Genomic DNA, 18292 nt, shown 5'->3' with positions numbered 1-18292 from the left:
GTCCTGTGCTCCCTTCAGTGCTAGACCAGGACCCAGCTAACACAATGTTGACCCAAGAAGTGTGCTACACCTGTTTTGGGAATAGCCAGGTCCTTCCCTCCTCCATGCATATGCTGCCATATGTAGCAGGCTGTGGATATGGGTGTATGTGGTCTTTCTGTTTGGAGCAGCAGTAAGAAGTGCTGCTGAGCATGTTGCTGCTCTGCTCTGTGCTGGTACTGCTATCATTCCTCCACCCTTATAACATGGCACAGCCTAGCAAAGGAAAGATTTTGCCCCAAATCGAAAAACCAAAGTTACAGCATTTCTGTGTTAAAATGTAAGTATGACCCCAGAGAACAAAACCCAGTCTCTGCGTACCCACTGTGTTAAATGATCATGGAAAAAAAGATGGAAATCTGCCATAAGCAACTTCTGCAAATCCTGATTAGTAGTCACTCTGCAACGAGACGAGTGGTTTCCATCCATTTCCAAATAGGAAAGTATCCACATTTCTTAAAACAAACAAAAACAAAAAAACAGCCACCACAATCAGCACCTCTGACAGTCCCAGCAGAGAGGCCAAGGACTGAGTGGGACATGGAGACTGAGCTGTCACCTTGCTTGCAAAGGTGGTCCTCGGGGTTAGGAATGAAGTACATTACCCGGCAGTTTGAGGAGGCTTGCACAGCAGTTGCCCATGAAAAGTTTCTCTGAACTCAATCTACTGAACTCAAACACCAAAGAGAATTAATTATATAGGAAATAGATTTACCTGCTTTGGGTCCCCTGCGCAGTCTCTGCCAGCAATCGTATTGAAATGGTTGATCAGAGACCTATCCTAAACAAATGGCAGAAGAGGCAGCTTCCAAAGCCAATATTTTCAAGTGGCCACTCAGTGCTCAATTTTTGGTGTTCAGTTTGAGTCAACTTTGGCCTCGTTTTCAGAGGAGCACTTTTAAAAATCAGGCACCATGTGACTCTAGCTGGGCCTCTAAAATAAGAAGCCATTTTGGAAAATGTAGGGTGTAGTACTTTCATTTTGTCTCTGCACCTCATTCATCTTATCCCTAAGGTCTTTCATGACTCAAAATAGATCGTAAGGTTTGAACAGCCATAAAAATTATTTCTTGTGAAAGATGTGGGCCAATTTTTTTAAAGTGGCCACTGATTTCTAGTGCTTTAGTTTTGGGTGCCCAACCCAAGTCACCTTGGACCTGATTTCAGAAATGCTGAACACTGAAACTGTATATGAAGCCAAAGGAAGCTGTACATCCTCAGCCCCGCTGGAAAAACACGTAAAATATCCTAATTTTTTCCCTTTTGATGTTTACTGATTATAGACGGAAGATTTTTCTTTCCTATTCTTCTCTAGTGTGTTCTAGTGAATTTTTGTGATGACAACTTATCTTGTTTTCCTATTTATTCCTGTATCTCTAATTAGTTACTTTTGATTAATTACATGATCGTGACTTTTTTTTTTTTAATTTCCTGTCTCGACAGGACCGTGGAGGGCACTATGGTCTGAACCAGCCCTCTAAGAGTTAAAGATAAAGCTGCTTTGCATTAGCTGCGATGTGCTTGCCATTGCACAAACATTCCACTACTGAGTATGCTTCACAGCTCCCTGTGCATATCTTTGAATCATTCTGGCAAGGGAAATCACAGCCATAATCTTTTATTCAAACATAGTGCTCATTCTTCATTAGACTCTGAAGTGAAAAGTGCTTGAGAATATTGTATTTCACATTGTGAGGGGTGTTTATCATTGTCCAGGCATGAGATAGTGCTTTGAACACGCAAAGGGCTACTGTTTTGTAAATACTCAGCATTATTGAATATTGTGCAATGACCCCAGGCAGGTTTCACTATACTATACAGACCTCCCTTCCCACTACCTTAGTGAGTAATAGCCTCATTGATCTTGCAGAATCCACTTCCCTTCTCTCTTGAGTACTTCCCCACATTTGCTGAATATGTTCTCACAGCACGACTGAAATGCTTTTGTGTCAAACCCAGCATAATCTTTCTCATGCTTCACTCTATTCCATCCTTTTCAGTTGTGAGGACGTTTCAATGCAAATGGCTTACAGATTATGATCAAGGTGAAATATGATGAATTATAAACCATACCATGACTGCTTAGGGGACTCTACGGGTTGTTAAAATGGGATGTATGGCTTGACTAGAAATATGTGATTGAATTACAGTCTTTCCTAGTTTGAGAGAGATTCCGTTTTTCTGTGTGATACTTAAACTATGCCCCCTCCTGTCTTCTGCTTTGACCCGACCATTGCTTGCAGCATTCTGCCCTCGCTGATGTGAAATTCTCACTTTAATACAGTAAAAATGGTGGCTCTTAGCCTGCTATACTGTACAGTCCATCATCATAGTATCACCCAGTCCCCCTAGTCCCAGGTGAACTCCCCAACATGTCCCAATTCAGACCCTCATCATCTCCCTCTCTCGCTCTCTTCACCCCTCTGCCCTCTTTACTTCCTGGCAAATTCAGATTCTTCACGGGGGGGGGAGCTAGTTAGCTTCACCTGCCCATCACTTGATAACTCCGCCTCTTTTCACTCTCCTTTCCTCAGTGCTTTGCTCCTTTTCCTCTCTCTGCTTATCAGAATCCCTAGGGGAAAAGGTCTCCTTACTGCAGGGGGAGGACAGACGGAGGGCTGCTTGCTCCAGGGATGAAGAGGCTGTCAGCAGCAGGAACCTTTTAGGCTGCCATTGCGGTGTTCCCATGACCCAAAGGGCATGCAGAAGTGTGTGCCTCCACTGTTCAATCTGCTTCTCCAGCTGCCCTCAAGGGTACAGGGAAGGAAGAGGATGCTTCAGAGCCTCTTACCACCTGCAACCAAGGAGGTTGGCCTTGCAGCAAAATGAGGGAGAGAGAAGATGGTTCTGGGAGGGGGTGCTGGCAGCTTTCCCTGCCACCTGCTTCCTCCTTGCCAATGGCCCCTGCAGCTCTGCCCCCATCTGCTGCACTCCATTCCTGCTCCATGTCAGTAACATGAAAGAAACTGATCTAAGACAGCTTTGCTCTTCCTATTGCTCCAGTATGTAGCAGAGCAGTGAGGACAAATGACATTTTAACAAGGGACTCTTGCCAGCCCCGTGTGGCATGTCAGTTCTTTACAGCTGTCTGACATTCCAACAAGGTACTGGTGCTGCCCTAGGTGGTGGTGAGATTCTCAGCACCATAAATGTCCAATCTCTCCAGCTATAAATCCCTGTCTATGTGGTAACCATGCCAACAACTTTGAATCCCATTTTATAAGAACAATATTTCTGAGCTCTGCTGGGAACCCTGGAGCTCTGCAGCATTATGCAAAATGCCTGGAGTCTGAGTTGCGTGGGAAGCCCTGGCACTCTGCAGCATGGTACGCTACATGTAATGCTCTGGTTAAGGGTCTGTCAGCATCTCCGTTTAGTCTCATTTTTTCAAGGGGTTCATAATTCAGCCCCTGGATATTGTGACTGAATGAATCTCAGTGCACCAAGTTCTTAGTGACATGTTAATGATTATTTCTTATTTGTATTGTGGTAGCTCCTAGAGGCCCCCATTAGGGACTGAGGCCCCGTTGTGCTAGGCTATGTACATATGTTTAACAAAACGACAGTTCCTGCCCAAATAGCTTGTGTGTTTTTAAATCAATGATCTGTCCCTTCTTTGGCTATAATCAAGCTATCCACATGCTAGATAAAATCTTGACCGATTTTGCCACTGTCCGACTCGGAAAGGTCTTTGATTTTAAAGGAGTGATGTTTGACATCATGTGACATGCCATTTTGTAAATTCATGGGAAAAGATGTGTCGTGGGGCAGGTGAGGCAGAAGCAGCCAGGGAGGTTGTGGAAACCTGCAGCTAATTAGGGCGAGGCTTTGTTAGGAGGCAGCTACTGGGGCAGCCCAGATAGAAGGAGCTGCCCAGCAGAGCAGAGGGGAGTCTCTCCCTGAGAAGCAAGGGAAGAGGACTGGCTCCTAGGCATAGCACCTGAGCTAGAGCAGTGCTGGGCAGGCTCAGGGGAGTGTGAGGTAACAGACCAGAGCTCACCTGCTAGGCTGCAGGCCCCTGCCAGAGAAAGGGCCAGGAAGGTGCAAGAGCCAAGGGGAAGTGGCCCAGGGATGATAGGCAGACAAGGGCGGGGAGAAGGAGGGCGGAGAGGCTGCTGCTAGAGGGTCCTTAGGTCAGGACCTAGAGTAGCGGGTGGGCCTGGGTGTCCCCCCCGCCTTCTCCCTTGCACTGCACCTGGTTGGGGAGGAGCATGTCCAGTACAGACTGTAACTTGCCCCAGAAGTGAGGGGCTAAACTTTGGGTTGTGGTTGGCCCCCGTGGCAGGTGCAAGCCAAAGGAGTGCTGTGACCCCAGAAGGGGGGGTGAGAAAGGAGTAGTGGGCACTGCCGGAGGGCAGCCTCCTGAAGAGGAGACCTTTATGTGAAAGGTGCCCACGATATTCCCCTCTGCGATGGCATATGCAACTGTGCCATTGGGCCCTTCATCCCGATCCAGTGCCTTGATGGTAATGAGGGTGGCGTTGAGGGTGGCTGGGCCCACATTGGGACAAGTCAAAATACTTTTGACAATGTTATATCTTTAAACATAAGATTTTTATCACCCATATTTTATGCCTAATTACAGTTTGTTGTTACTGGCCATTAAATTTATCTAGTCCTTTTTAAAACTAACTACAATATTACAATTAACATTAAGGGTCTAACCTAAACTCCTAGGGAATTTGGAGTTAAGGCTAAAATTTAAGATTGACTTAATAGACCAAATTGTACTCTTGGTTACAACAGTGCAAATACCACTGAAAACAATGGGATTATACTTGGCATGAATGCAAGCAGAATTCACCACCTCCCTATAACTCATATGGATGAGCTTTTCCCATTCTTGTTGGTAAAGCCTGGATGTCACCCTACATTTTTAGGGAGGCAGTGTGGTCTAGTAGCTCTGTCACTCACTTTCTGAGACACCTTGGACACTTTTCAACTTTGTGTGCCTCAGTGTATGTCTACACTTGGAACTCACTTTGGCATAGTTCCATCTCTCCAGGCTGTGAAAAATCACACCCCGGAGAGATGGAGCTATGCCAGCCTAATTGCTGGTGTAGACGGTGCTGGGTGAATGGAAGAATTCTTCCATTGACCTAGCTACTGTCTTTTGGGGAAATGGATTAACTATGCTGATAGGCAAACTCCTCCTGTCACTGTAGTGACTGTCTATACTGAAGTGCTACGGCAGCAGAGCTATTTAAGTGAACAGAAGAAGAATATTGTATCCACTTACTACAGGAAATGCAGCCCCAACAGAATACTAAAAAACTGTACGGTATATATATTTGAAAGTGATAAATGGGCATATTTGGGGAGTGGGTAGGGAATAAGCACACACCCTTTTAACGACACTGCAATGAATGAGACTGAGCTTTTCGGAAGCATGAAGTGGGATAACAATCCACTGCTGGTCTGCCCTGACTACAATGAGCTTCAGGGATAGACAAGATATATATTTGGGTTGATATTTATTTATTTTAATTTTTATTTCTGCAAATGAACAATGTGGTTGCTAACATTTCTGCAGGCTCTGCCAGCATCTAGAAGTAGTTTTTATGTACACCATTTACTTTGTCAATTCTGTAAATATCTAATACTATGAAATAAAATATATACTAAAATATAAATTAGTGCCATCACTTAAGCAGCATAATGTTACTGGCATATTCCCATTATTGGAGGGTCATAATAGCTGGTATGCAGCGTTTACAGTGACCACAAGTTTCAGTGAAGTGTGTGTGTGTGTGTGGGGGGGGTAATGTGAAAAATACAAAGCTTATATTGAAGGGAGAACTCTGTGTTCTATTTCTCATACACAATACCAATAATGCACAGGTAAAATCACGCATTGGAGAAAATACCACCTAGGCGATGGCTGTGCATAGAAACATTCTACACCCAGCAAAATTGTACATAGGAGAAAAATCACACATATTTGTAAGGCAAGGTATGATGTGTTGTATGATTGCTGCTGGCATACAGTTAACACTGCTGTGTGACCTTGTGAGGTATTAGCCACCAGCTGAGGGGTGCCTGGACATTGACTAGTGGGGATTCTCTGGAGCGGTCAGTGGATTTCATGGCAGCCAGGCCCTTGCTTTCAAGGGGTTAGTAACAGCTACTTTTAGTGCTATAGCTATAGTGTGTATGCATGGCAGCAGGCCAGCCCCAGCACCGCCTCCTTTCCTCAGCTGCTCTGCACTACCCCCTCCCTCTCTCCCACCTCCACCTTTGCAGCAGTAAAATGCAGCATTCGTAGTGCGCATGCGTTTGCACCAGTCGCGTCCTGGGGTGGTTATTTATAGTAAGTGACGTCAGCTAGAAATAGAACGCGGGGGAGCAGCGCCTCCTCCCCTCCCCTGCGGTCTCCTCAACTCCGCCCCCTTCTTGCCCTCACAGGGCGCAGGCGCAGGAGGCGGCAACAGTGCGCGAGGCACAGAGCGGGGAGAGAGAGGCGCGACTCGCGAGCTGTACACGCTGGTGAGGGAACAGAGCGAGCGCGCGATCTTCCCCCTGCCACAGGCACTGAGGTACCTACCCACCACTGCCCCGCGAGCGCGACGCGCCAACGGCTGCCGAAAAGCCCGACGGTCACTGAGCGCAAGGCGCCAACGGCCGCGGAGTGAGCGCGTTCGCGCGCTAGATAACCCGTGAAGCGCGAACTCTCCGCTTAGTCCCCGCGTGAGAGGGGTGCCGCTGAGTGCCCAGCCCGGCAGTCACTACGGAAGCGGCCATGGGGGACCGAGAGCAGCTGCTGCAGCGAGCCCGCCTGGCCGAGCAGGCGGAAAGATACGACGACATGGCCTCAGCCATGAAGGCGGTGAGTAGGGAGCAAGGTGTTGGCTGCGGGTCCCACGCGGAAGGAAAGCGGGAAGCTGGGCAAAGGCGGAGTTGGGCCCCGGGGTGTGGGGGGGAGGATGCAGCCGGCCTTTGGGTCCCACCTGAGGGAAGCAGGGCGCAGTGGAGTCCCGTAGCACGGCACACTCGCTGCTGTCTCCCCTCAAGAATCATGGGTGGCGCCTTGTGAGTCGGCGCGGGGCGCCTGGGATCTATTTCGGCAAAGCTGGGAGTGGAGGGGGCTGGTCCATTCCCCACCGCTGCAGCGGGGTGTCCAGCCCTTGCCCTTCCGCTCTCCGGCAGCGGTGTGTGAGCCCCCGCCCCGGTACGCTCTTGACATTTCCTCACAGAGGGTGTGTGCTCGGGTGCCTCTCCTCTTTCTTTCTCAGCGGCGCGTGTCCGGGGCAAGCGGATGGCATAATGCTTTTGTCCTTCATTTGCCGGGGGGGGACTTCCTCTTCCCCATCGATCCTGCCCCGCCCCTGTCTGACGCCGGCCCAGGGCCCCCCCCATCCTCCGGGGTGGGCCGGAGATGCTGGGTTTGACCTTGGAGTGTTGGTTTAGCGCCTCCAGGTAACCTGGGACCAGTCCTAAAGCTGTAGGCGTAGGCTGATGGTGCTGTATGTATGGCCCGGTCAGTCTCTGTGCTTAGAGGTGGGTCTGGAGAAGCCTAACATGGCAAGACGACCCTTTCCTTTCTAGATGTTTCTATGGCATCAAGAAGGCATAACTGGAGGAGGCCTTACCCACCAACCTGGGGAGCTTTCATTCAAAGATCGTGTAATAGCTGCATCCAGGAACATAAACACTCACAGCCCAAGATCCTTCAAGGCATGCCTTTCTTTTTCTCAAGGCAGTAGAAGAATTTGCTTGCTGTATTGCCTACAATCTGCACATAATTTTGAATACTTAAATGCATTCAAATAGTATTTAAAGGTAGATTAAACCTTTAAATTAAAATGAAGCATTTAACAGTAACTTGTGCTGAACACATAATAAATTAGCAAACCAAACTTCTCAGGTCTAAACTATATGTGAGATCCCATGAAGAGTATTTTAGCTTTTAAAAATTAAATATTAAATTAACATTCAATATCCTTCCAGAACATGTCTGCTCTACCTAATTCTTATTTATGATCATATTAATTTGTATTGTGTTAGCACCCAGATGCCCAGCCAATTCATAGCCCTGTTGTGCAATGGTGCTGTCTAAATAGACAGTCCCTGCCCCAAAGAACTGGGCTTCATGTGGAGTTCATATTATAACAAAATCAATCCATCCATGATCCAAAATGTTATAATACATCAGACTCTGTTAATATCACATGCCTTTAAAATAAAAATTCAAAAACCTCTCATTTTGTTTGGTACTGATTTTTATGGTCTGCTTTGTATGTAATCTCATACAGCACAACCTCTTATGGCTAATAGAATTCTTACACAAAAGTGCTCTTGGATATGTCTGTAACAGAGCTATTATGTTTGAAGTGAGAAATTTATATTAATGGCACTACTAGATTTGCTAATTGAAATGGGAATGACTCTGCCTTTAGAAATACCTTTCATTGCTCATTCTAAAAAAATACTTACTTGTCCAAGCCTATGTACAGGTTTTAGTGAAGTCTATTGGTGATCCAGGAAATACTTTGTAAAATTGGAATAAATTTAGAAATATAAAAATACAGCTGAAATATTTTTACTATTTAAAATTTCCTATTCAAATATTGGAATGCATGAAATTAGAAAACAAAAGCAGAGTGGAGCTACCGTCTTTCAGGAAATGCTGCAGATAATTAGTGTTTGTCTAATAGACCATTTTAAATTTAAAAATATTTTGCTATTTTTTATCATTCCATCCTGCTTCAAAATCATTTGCCTTCACTTTCCATATTTCCTTTACCCTCCAATAATGCATATGACAATGCAGTTCCTCTAGGGCTCTAACTTCAATATTTGTCTCAATGCATTGAATTTAGACAAAGGTGCTAATTGCATCTTTAATATATACCTCACATAAACAATTATAAACATACCTAAAATGGAAGTTAAAATGTTTCCACTTTATTACAAATGATGAAAACTGTAGTTATTCCTTGAATACAAAAATAGTTAACTCCAGTTTCTCCAAGTATATTTTTAATAAAATGTTGGTTAGCTGGATACTTTTTTTGCAGGTTTTCATTCTAAAACATGATGTACAAGGATGTTCTAGAAGTTACATTTTGGGCAGGTTTGGGGGAAAGAGTGGGAGCTTACATTTTTATGTGAAAGACAATGTGTTATGTGGGCTCTTACAATTACACACAACTAATGTTTCCTCTAATTTTAGTACATATAACCTAAACAAAAAGCTTCTATCATTTAAAGTAGCCCTACCCCTGTAAAAAAAAATAATAAATAAACTAATTTACAGAGGGAAATATTTGCTATCTGACAATTACACACACAAATGTAAACTGATGTGAATAGTCTTAAACTAAGACATTTCTTGATATGAGGATGCAAAAAAACTTGTGTATAGTGGGAGAAATACATCCCACGTTTTCTGCCAAATAGACTAAAGACTTTAGCAGTATGTTACAAGTTAATGGTAGTTTTGTAAAAAGCTAGTTCAAGTAGAAATTCTAATAATTTAAACCTGATAGGAAATACTGTATATTTGTTAAAGTAATAGTACAATCATTAACTGCTGTTGAGTTTTTCTTCTTGGCTGAATGCCAGCTGTTTCCCACCTACCATGATGAGTAGCAGGAGAGGAAGATAAAAGACTGCGGTGTGACATAGACAGTGAGTTCGGTTTTCTTTCAGAACCCTAACGTTCCCTCCATGAGAAATACAGTTAAATGTACCTCTGTAAAATGGTATTTTGCCAAAGGGTGTGGTACATTCATTTAAGTAAACCCTTCTCTAGGGCTCCAGCAAACTAACATTACTTCTTGTGCTGGACTTCCGTATTGACGTTTTTAATTATTATACAGAGAACAGGAACAGGCCATAGCTGTGGAAAAAAAACCAGGTATACTAAAAGCATATTTTTATTTACTTTTAAATATGGCACTTCACATGTCTGTGACGTTTGAACAATTATATGAAGAAGCAATATTGCATTAAATGCTGCTTTGTTCAAATGAATTTCAGAAATGGTATGAAAAAAAGGAGTTAAGCTGTTCTGCTGTATTACAACATGAGCTGTAGAACTCAAAATATATGAATTCCTGTGCATTTTGCTCAAGATTTTGATTAGTCTGTATTGCTATTTAATGTAGCAACATAGTGACCATATCTAATAACTTATTCATTTCAAATTAGTGTAAGTAGAACTGAGTTATTAATTTGAGAGGAAGTAATCTTGAGTAATACTTGTGTGATATGTGGAATACTGAACTCCTTGCCAAGGCTCACTGCAGATGAAAAGAAAATATATAACATTAATGAATATGGTATGCACACCATTTTCAGTTATACATATAAAGAAATAAAAATAATATAATAGGGCTCTAACTTAATTTGTAGGGAGCTTTTGAAATTTCCTCTTTCATATAAGGTGTTAAAGAATTTTGACAGACTTGCACTTTCAGTATTACATCATCTGGCTCTTTTCTCTTTCCAGTGATTGTCCGTTTTTGGTAGTACTGTGTGTGTGGAGAAGCAGGGATGCTTTTGATCTAAGTGCTACCCCTGCCTGCTGCAAGACTGTCTAGTGCTTTGTGCTGGTTTGATACTAAGGGTATGTTTTCAATACAGAGTTAACTCGTGAGATTAGCTTCCAAGTTAGCCTTGCCCAGGTGTGAGCAGCCACACCGCAAAGCCATACCCAGGTTACTGTGTTCTCCCTGATGATGCTGTCACCTGTGTTTCTCTAGGACTTTTGGGGTCTCATCCCATGTTCTTTATGCTATGGTAAGCTGAGCCTCTCTGATTCTTTCTGAGTCAGTTGTGGGAGAACTTGGGTGTCCAGTTGGTCAGACCTGGGGAGAAGGGAGTCAAATTGTAGAAAGACATTAGAGAACTGTCAGTACTCATGATTTAGTCAATGTCACCACTGCACAGTATGGCAGTTACCAGCCTGAGTTAAATCGGCACCTGTACTTTAATCTACACTCCCAGACAGGCCAGCTAGCCTGAGTTGAAAGCACAGGTAGACTCAGGTGAGTGGATTTTCTGTGTGGAAGTAGGCTTGGCAAGGTGGTCAGTTGAATAGTCAAAAAGGTTACTTGACCACTTATTATTTGACCATCAAATATTCAGCAAGAATGTCCTGATATAGGTGCCAACCTATCTTTTTGATTGCATCATGGTGCCGTTCTTTTTTCTTTGGGGGGAGTGTGTTAGAATTTTATTGTTTTGCATTTTTCTGAGTTAAAATAACTCCATTAAGTAACTTGTTTTTTGTAAATGAGGTATAACTATCTATCTGAGGCTAATCTTATTGGAGACCATAAAGTCTTATTCCTTTTGTTACTGTTGATACTGTTCTAATAAACTAGTGCTTGAAAATATTTGACCATTTTTGACATCTGACCAAGCATGACTGGGCAATTGACCAGTTAATTTTGGATTGGTCAAATTTCCAATTTTATGTGGATGGGAGGAGGGTTAAGAGCACACCTAAGTAAGAACCTGAGCTAACTGCATGAAGACACACTGTCAGTGGCTCTTTTTCTTATTCCTAGCACTGCTGTGGCTTGTACCATAGTAATGTGAGAGCATGTTTTTTGTTGACTATCAGGTAATAGGTAAAGTTTACCAACTGCAAAGCCCAAGAGCCCTCCACCTCCAGCAAGAGATGGCTATGGGTATAGGGGAAGAAAAGCTGCCTTCTGTCCTTCAATTCAGTGTTTTTCAACCACGTGTGGGAGATGGTGAGGTTGAGAAGCTGTCTGCATTGCCATGGACCTCTTCATTACATCAAAATGTGTATCATCCATCACCAATGAAAATTTATTCCTGCAGTGGGTAAAGCAGGAGGTTACACAGTGACAGCCACCTTCTCCCACAGTATACCCTAATACGGTTGGCCACTGAAGAAACTTAAATATGCAGGCCTGCAACACCCTACTTCTCTCACTGAAGCAAACTACAGGAGTAATGTGATTTGGAACCTTGAGACTCCTGTTAGATACCCACCCATCCAGAGTTGCAGGTAGCCTTCTAAATGAATGGACAGCAGAGTGAGTGAACAATAAAATAGTGCAAAAAACCCCTTCCAAAAACAAATGAGAAAACTGTGCAGGAAAAAGAAAATTGACAGAAAAAAGTGATATTCTGGGACATAGGGCAACGGCTACATTACAAAGGAGGGGTACCCATCAGTTGATCACGGGAAGGCAGGGAGTGCTTCTTCAGAAATTGTAGAGCAGTGTTTCTCAGGGAATGCTTCGCAGACCAGTGCCAGTCCCTGAGATTTCCCTTACATAGTTTAGGAAGGCAGCAAGCTGGTCCCTGGAATCAGAAAGATTGAGAAACACTGTAGAGAACTCCTGCCATGAGCAGAACAAGAGCAGTGCTGAAATAACTCAGTACACTGAATAGCCTCCCCCTAGCATGAGCTACTGCTGAGTTGCAGATCGTGAGTCCCTTTTCCTCAGTTGTAGACAACTGACAGGCTAAAGAGCTGAGGTTACAGTGTAGTTTTATTCCACCCAGGCAGCCCCGATTAAAAAAACAGATCTTTCCAAAACTCTGTTGAGATTTAACAGTGTATGGTCACTAATTCTACACTGAGTTTAAGGCACTGTATGTACCACATACTGTATTGTAGTCACCATTGTGTACAGAGGTGAATGTGCCAACGCCTATTTTGAAGGTAATCATGTCAATGTCAGTTTCTACATGAAACTAATCTGATTATAACCCTGTGGTGAAGGGGGGGGGGCATGGAACACACAGATTTTGGAATGGTGTGGGTTTGTTTTTCACTTGTATGTATTCCTCATCTAAAACATATTTTCAGAATATGATTCCAGGTTGAAGATTCATGGTGATGCATAGATAGCTTCAGCATACAGCCTACAAGATTCCATACCTCTCATGTCTGACAAAGGCAAATGGGAAGTGGTGTTGAGACCACTACTGGGTGAGATAGTTAAAGGTACCCTGTTTAAAAAAGAAAAAGGAAAAAAAGAAACTTCTTTTTTGTACTTTTTTTGTTTTTGATGTATAAAGACATCCTGAAAGCTCTCATTCTCTCTCTCACACACTGCAGGTTTCAGATGTATTCTGGAAGTTCTCTCTTCCCTTAATTAAAGGAATGGGTGCTGAATCCTTGATAATGATCTCTAACCACAATATTTGAGAGAAAACTGGTGGTGGTAACAGTTCTGAACTAAGAATAAAAATAACTGAGTTAATCAGGTTTCACTTCCTTGATACTTGCAATCTTAAAATCCTATTTCTTGTTCCACCATCTGTAGTCTTCCTAGGACAGAAAACTTCTAACATTTTAAAAAGAAAAAGAAAAAAGGGTCAGAACTAATCTTCTATTAACAAAAACGCCTTCCCTTTCAGGCTACCTTAATAAATCATAAAGCAGCAAAAAAGTACCCACAATGTTTTTTAGGTTTTTTTTTTTAAATCACCTTTTTAATATCTTTTCTACAAGAAGTCAAGGTATTTGCCTCTTTCAACTTGAATGCTAATTATCCTTCATGACCCTGGCTTTGCACTCACTGTGGGAATTGCATGTTTTGCCACATGACTTCCCCAGTATGGATTTGCAAAGGGACTGTATCTATAGAACAGCTGTGTGGAAAGCAAGCCCTATTTGTCATACTATTTTTGGGATGTTGAAGTTACCAAGCTGTTCTTAAATTTCCTTTAATAGGAAAAAAAATCTTGAAATGTATGTATGGCAGAACAAAATCTTCTGATTTCCTCTGAAACCCCTCACTTAATGTAGCATTGGAGTATGATACAAAGACACTGCTGGTCTCCTTGCTTAGTGGCATTACAGTGATGGATATGAATTGGATGTCCATACTGCTGCTTCTATATCTTTCAGCAGCCTCTGTTCCAGTTGACCTGCTTGCAGAAATGACTTAAAAGATCTCCAGAGAGTGGTGTTGAGGAAACTGCTTATTTGCCTTGAGGTTGCTGCTTATGTGGTATACCACTAGATTCTGTTCTGTCAGTTCCTCCTGGTCAGTACATAATAGGCCACTAGGAGAAATATTAAGACAGTTTGAGCTATGTAGCCATATGTGCTGGTGATACCCAGTTCAGTCTTTTAATCAAATCCATTAGGTGCCTATCTGTGAGAAGATCCTGGATAATGTTTTTTTTTCCTCACTGGTGCCTCTGGTAAGGAAGGTGCAACCTTCCTCTTGTGTAATACATGCTCCCATTTAGCCTCATGCTTGTGACTTGTTTGTGCTAAACACCTTTTTGGAGCTTCAGGTGATACAGAATCTAGTGGCTTACTAACTGGTGCTTCTTGTGTGGAGCATGTTAGACCTGTGTTCTGGAAGTTGCACAGCCTGATATTTTTCTTGTAGGTATAATAAATTGTGTTCATTTTGAGCTATAAAACCAAGTGTGGTTTGGATCCTGGCTGTTGTGTAGACTGATGCTTTATGTGAAAATTAAGATCCACTGAGACACTTAAGTCAGTTTTAAAGGTTGTTAGTTGCCAGGGGTTTGGAGGAAAGTTCTCAGTTGAGGTCTTTTGATGCTATGAGCTTTCCTGTGTTGGTCTGATCGTCAGTTTGACTTTTGCACCAGTCCTCTAAGTAGTCTAGTTACTCACCCTTTTGCTTAATGGAGGGTATGTACATAATTTGAGTTTCTGTTGTGATTGGAGAGGGAGAGTTCTTCAGTTATTTTTGTCAAATGGTTTTGTAATTAATATGTACTAATTTGCTGTCCGGTATCCATGTGTTATAATGCACTTTATTTTCAACTTTCACATTGCATAATGAAAATTTAAAAACACAGTTGTGGGAAATTAGGGATGCTTAAGTTTGAAGTGGAAAGAAAGGCCTTGGAAAGTAGAGAGAAACTAAGCGGGAGGGAGAGAGAAAGGCAGGAGCATGAGAAGCATGGGCATGGAAAGAAGTTGGACAGCTGATGGGTTACGTTAGCTTTAAGAAATATGCTATAGATACAATGAACTGAGGCTAAAGATGGTGTATAGTTTCTCTAAATAGCAAGCACAACAAATAGTTTTGCTTTGGTTATCATTCAAATTGTCTCTTTAAATGAAGATGTCATTAAAGAGGACTGTAATTGGTTCTTGGGAACCTAGCTTTCCCTAGGTTGCCTTGGAAAATGCTGCTCCCTGTCATACTCTTAGACTTTGAGTCACTGAGCTGTATGGAGGAATGGGTAGCAAGCACATATTAAAGAAGTTAGTTACTGTCTCTACAGAGGTTCTCATGGCAATAATGGTTGCACCACATTTAGAATTCTAATTTTTCATTAAGATGAACTATTTTATATCTGAAAAGTTAGACACCATTCTTGAATAGTTTGTTACTGTGGTACTCTAGAAATAGAAGTTATCCTCTTGAATTTGGCGAGGAGAAATTTAAATTTCTGATTTCATTATTTGTAGCATGCCTGTATATTGCAGTGTAAATATTTAAATTTCTTTTAATAGTTATGATATCATGTTGGCTTCATCTCATTGGCAATGGGAAGCAACGATTTTCCTTTGCCACATTAGGTTTTTTTCCACAGTTGTCACAAATTTTTAATATGATGTTGCTAATGAAATATGCTTAGTATTGTAGACTCAGATAAGTCAAAGCACTTGCATTCACCAAGAATCACCCCCCAATTTAGAACCTCCAATTGTTTGCTAAAATAGAACTAATCCTAATCTATAGAGTCTAGAAACTGTTTTCACAAACTGTAGTAGAGTGCAGTGAATCAAATGTATTATAAATGTGATATTTAAAAATATTACTGAAGGTTCATGAGTCAGTAACAATTCATTGTGTAATTATTGCAATATGTGTTTTTAATTTACTCCCAAGGAATATTCCTCTATCTTTTGAACTTCCAATTTACTCCATTTTATATAATTTCTTCCCTTGCCCAGCTTTGAAATCCTGGGTTGCAACCACCATTTTAGCTGAAAACAGGACAAATTTTAATCAGATTGTGTGAATTACAGTCCCGAAGGTGCAGTGAAGGACATGTTGTGGAGCAGTACAACCCAGTTCTCCTCCAGTGGCTGAGCATACCGTTTCTTCAGCATGCACCTAGGACCCCACAGCAGGGTTGAATATGGAGAGGAACTGAATTGTCTGGCACTGTCCTGTACTTCCACTAGGCTGTTGGGCAGTATAACACATTTGAATTCAATAGGAAAAGTATGTAGTGTATTTGCCTTTTTGGAAAGAGTTTCCAAATCAGTTGTCTTCCTCTTGAATACTTCTGCATCTTGCCAGTTAGATGCACACTGTTCAGTGGCTGTTCTTAAGTCTCCTTGATGAGACTTAAAAGTGTAGTATAAATGTTTACAAATACCTTAGGGAGATGGTATGGTAAAGTTTAAAGTGAAATGTGATTTTTTTTTTTAAAGGAATTGACTTGCACTCAGGTCTTCAGTTTTTGTTAAAGTGAACAAGAACGCCATCATGTCTAGGAGGAATTTTTTCCTCTTGCAGTTTCTAAATTAGTCATATTGAATGATTGCATTTTCTTCTTCCTCAAAGCCAAGTTATTTTAAGTTGATCTTTCTGTGTATATTTGCAGGTGACTGAGCTGAATGAGCCCCTCTCCAATGAAGATAGAAACCTGCTGTCTGTAGCCTACAAGAATGTTGTTGGGGCTAGACGATCTTCCTGGCGAGTCATCAGCAGCATAGAGCAGAAAACTATGGCGGATGGGAATGAGAAGAAGCTGGAAAAAGTTAAAGCATACAGGGAGAAGATCGAAAAGGAGCTGGAGACAGTCTGCAATGATGTTTTGGCCCTCTTAGATAAGTTCTTGATCAAGAACTGCAATGACTTCCAGTATGAGAGCAAGGTCTTTTATCTGAAAATGAAAGGAGATTACTACCGCTATTTGGCAGAAGTTGCTGCTGGTGAGAAGAAGAACAGTGTTGTGGAAGCTTCAGAGGCTGCCTATAAAGAGGCTTTTGAAATCAGCAAAGAGCACATGCAGCCCACTCACCCGATAAGGCTTGGGTTGGCACTCAACTTCTCAGTGTTCTACTATGAAATCCAGAATGCACCTGAGCAGGCCTGCCTTTTAGCCAAACAAGCCTTTGATGATGCCATAGCTGAGCTGGACACACTAAATGAGGATTCCTACAAGGACTCCACACTTATCATGCAATTACTTCGAGACAACCTCACTCTCTGGACAAGTGACCAGCAGGATGAGGAAGCAGGAGAGGGCAATAACTAAAGAGCTTTCGTCCCAGCCCTTCTTCATCCACTCCACCATCCCCATTATCACCATCCCACGATATTTCCTTGCCACAGTTTCACTAAATATCTAGTGCTAAGCATATCTGTATTGTCAGCACAGCTGTTCAGATCTGCAGTCCTCTTTATCAGGAGGCAGTTCTGGATAAGTCTTCATGAGCATTGCTGGATTGATTGATTGATCTGCCCTGTTTATCATAGTTGCACTTGAATGGTGCAGAAAGATGCATATTAAAGAGGCATTTTAGTTTGCCTATTGATTATCAAATATGGGCAAGAATAATGGAAAGTGAATTAATCAAAAGTCTAATCTTAAATTTTCCATTTGAAATGAGCTGATAGTGTTTTGTTGAGCAGTACATCTTGTGCATGCAAAGCAAATTAGCCACCCCGAAAACTTTTTCAACCAATGAAAACAGTTAAAAAGCTGATGTGAAGTGACAACTTAATTCTATTTATCAGTTTACAAACTGTTCAGAATGTGAGGTTTTGGTAGCAACTTGCTTTTTGCCTCTTTAACTTATGATGTGCACAGACTTTCATTTAATGCAATGCATCTACTTAAAAGTTTTGATACTTGTAACCTTTTTTGCAGTTGTTTTGAAATATCATGAATTTATTTTTTGTAAACTCTTTGGCTGTTTAGTTGTCTGTGTATTCTGACAGCACCATGTCAGTGTTAGCCCATGTTAAGATGGATGACTCTCTAAGATGCCAGACTTCTAAATTTAATGTTTTGGAATTAAATGAATAAAATAAAATGCTGCTTCGGAAATATTATCTCTACATGAGCTGTCCTGTCATCTTTTCATAAGAATGGAGATTTATAGAGGTGTCCAGCCTGCAAATACAGTCCTAAATACATTGAAGAAAATGTAGCAATCCAAACTAAATATGTAACATTGCTCACCTATATCCCAGTGGGGCTGCCAATTGCGTATTCAGTGCAGTAGCTTGCTAGTTCAGCTGTAATTCAAGCCTGCCGGTCAATGTTTACAAGATTCTAAAGAGTATTGCTTGTTGACATACTAATT

General features: G+C 42.1%; 1 protein-coding gene across 1 annotated transcript; it reads left to right on the top strand.

The window, feature by feature from the left end:
- The first annotated feature begins 6398 nt into the window (after window positions 1-6398).
- YWHAH (tyrosine 3-monooxygenase/tryptophan 5-monooxygenase activation protein eta) lies at window positions 6399-18033 on the top strand. The gene is made up of 2 exons (XM_039505183.1): window positions 6399-6865; window positions 16582-18033. Exons 1-2 carry the CDS (start codon window positions 6779-6781, stop codon window positions 17236-17238), a joined length of 744 nt encoding a protein of 247 aa, XP_039361117.1. The 5' UTR covers window positions 6399-6778; the 3' UTR covers window positions 17239-18033.
- Window positions 18034-18292: the final 259 nt, after the last annotated feature.

Source organism: Mauremys reevesii, linkage group 18 (genome assembly GCF_016161935.1).
Source record: "Mauremys reevesii isolate NIE-2019 linkage group 18, ASM1616193v1, whole genome shotgun sequence".
In the NCBI taxonomy this organism is placed as follows: domain Eukaryota; kingdom Metazoa; phylum Chordata; order Testudines; family Geoemydidae; genus Mauremys; species Mauremys reevesii.
The sequence above is the reverse complement of the archived record's forward strand: the minus strand, read 5'-3'. Positions and strand labels throughout refer to the sequence as shown.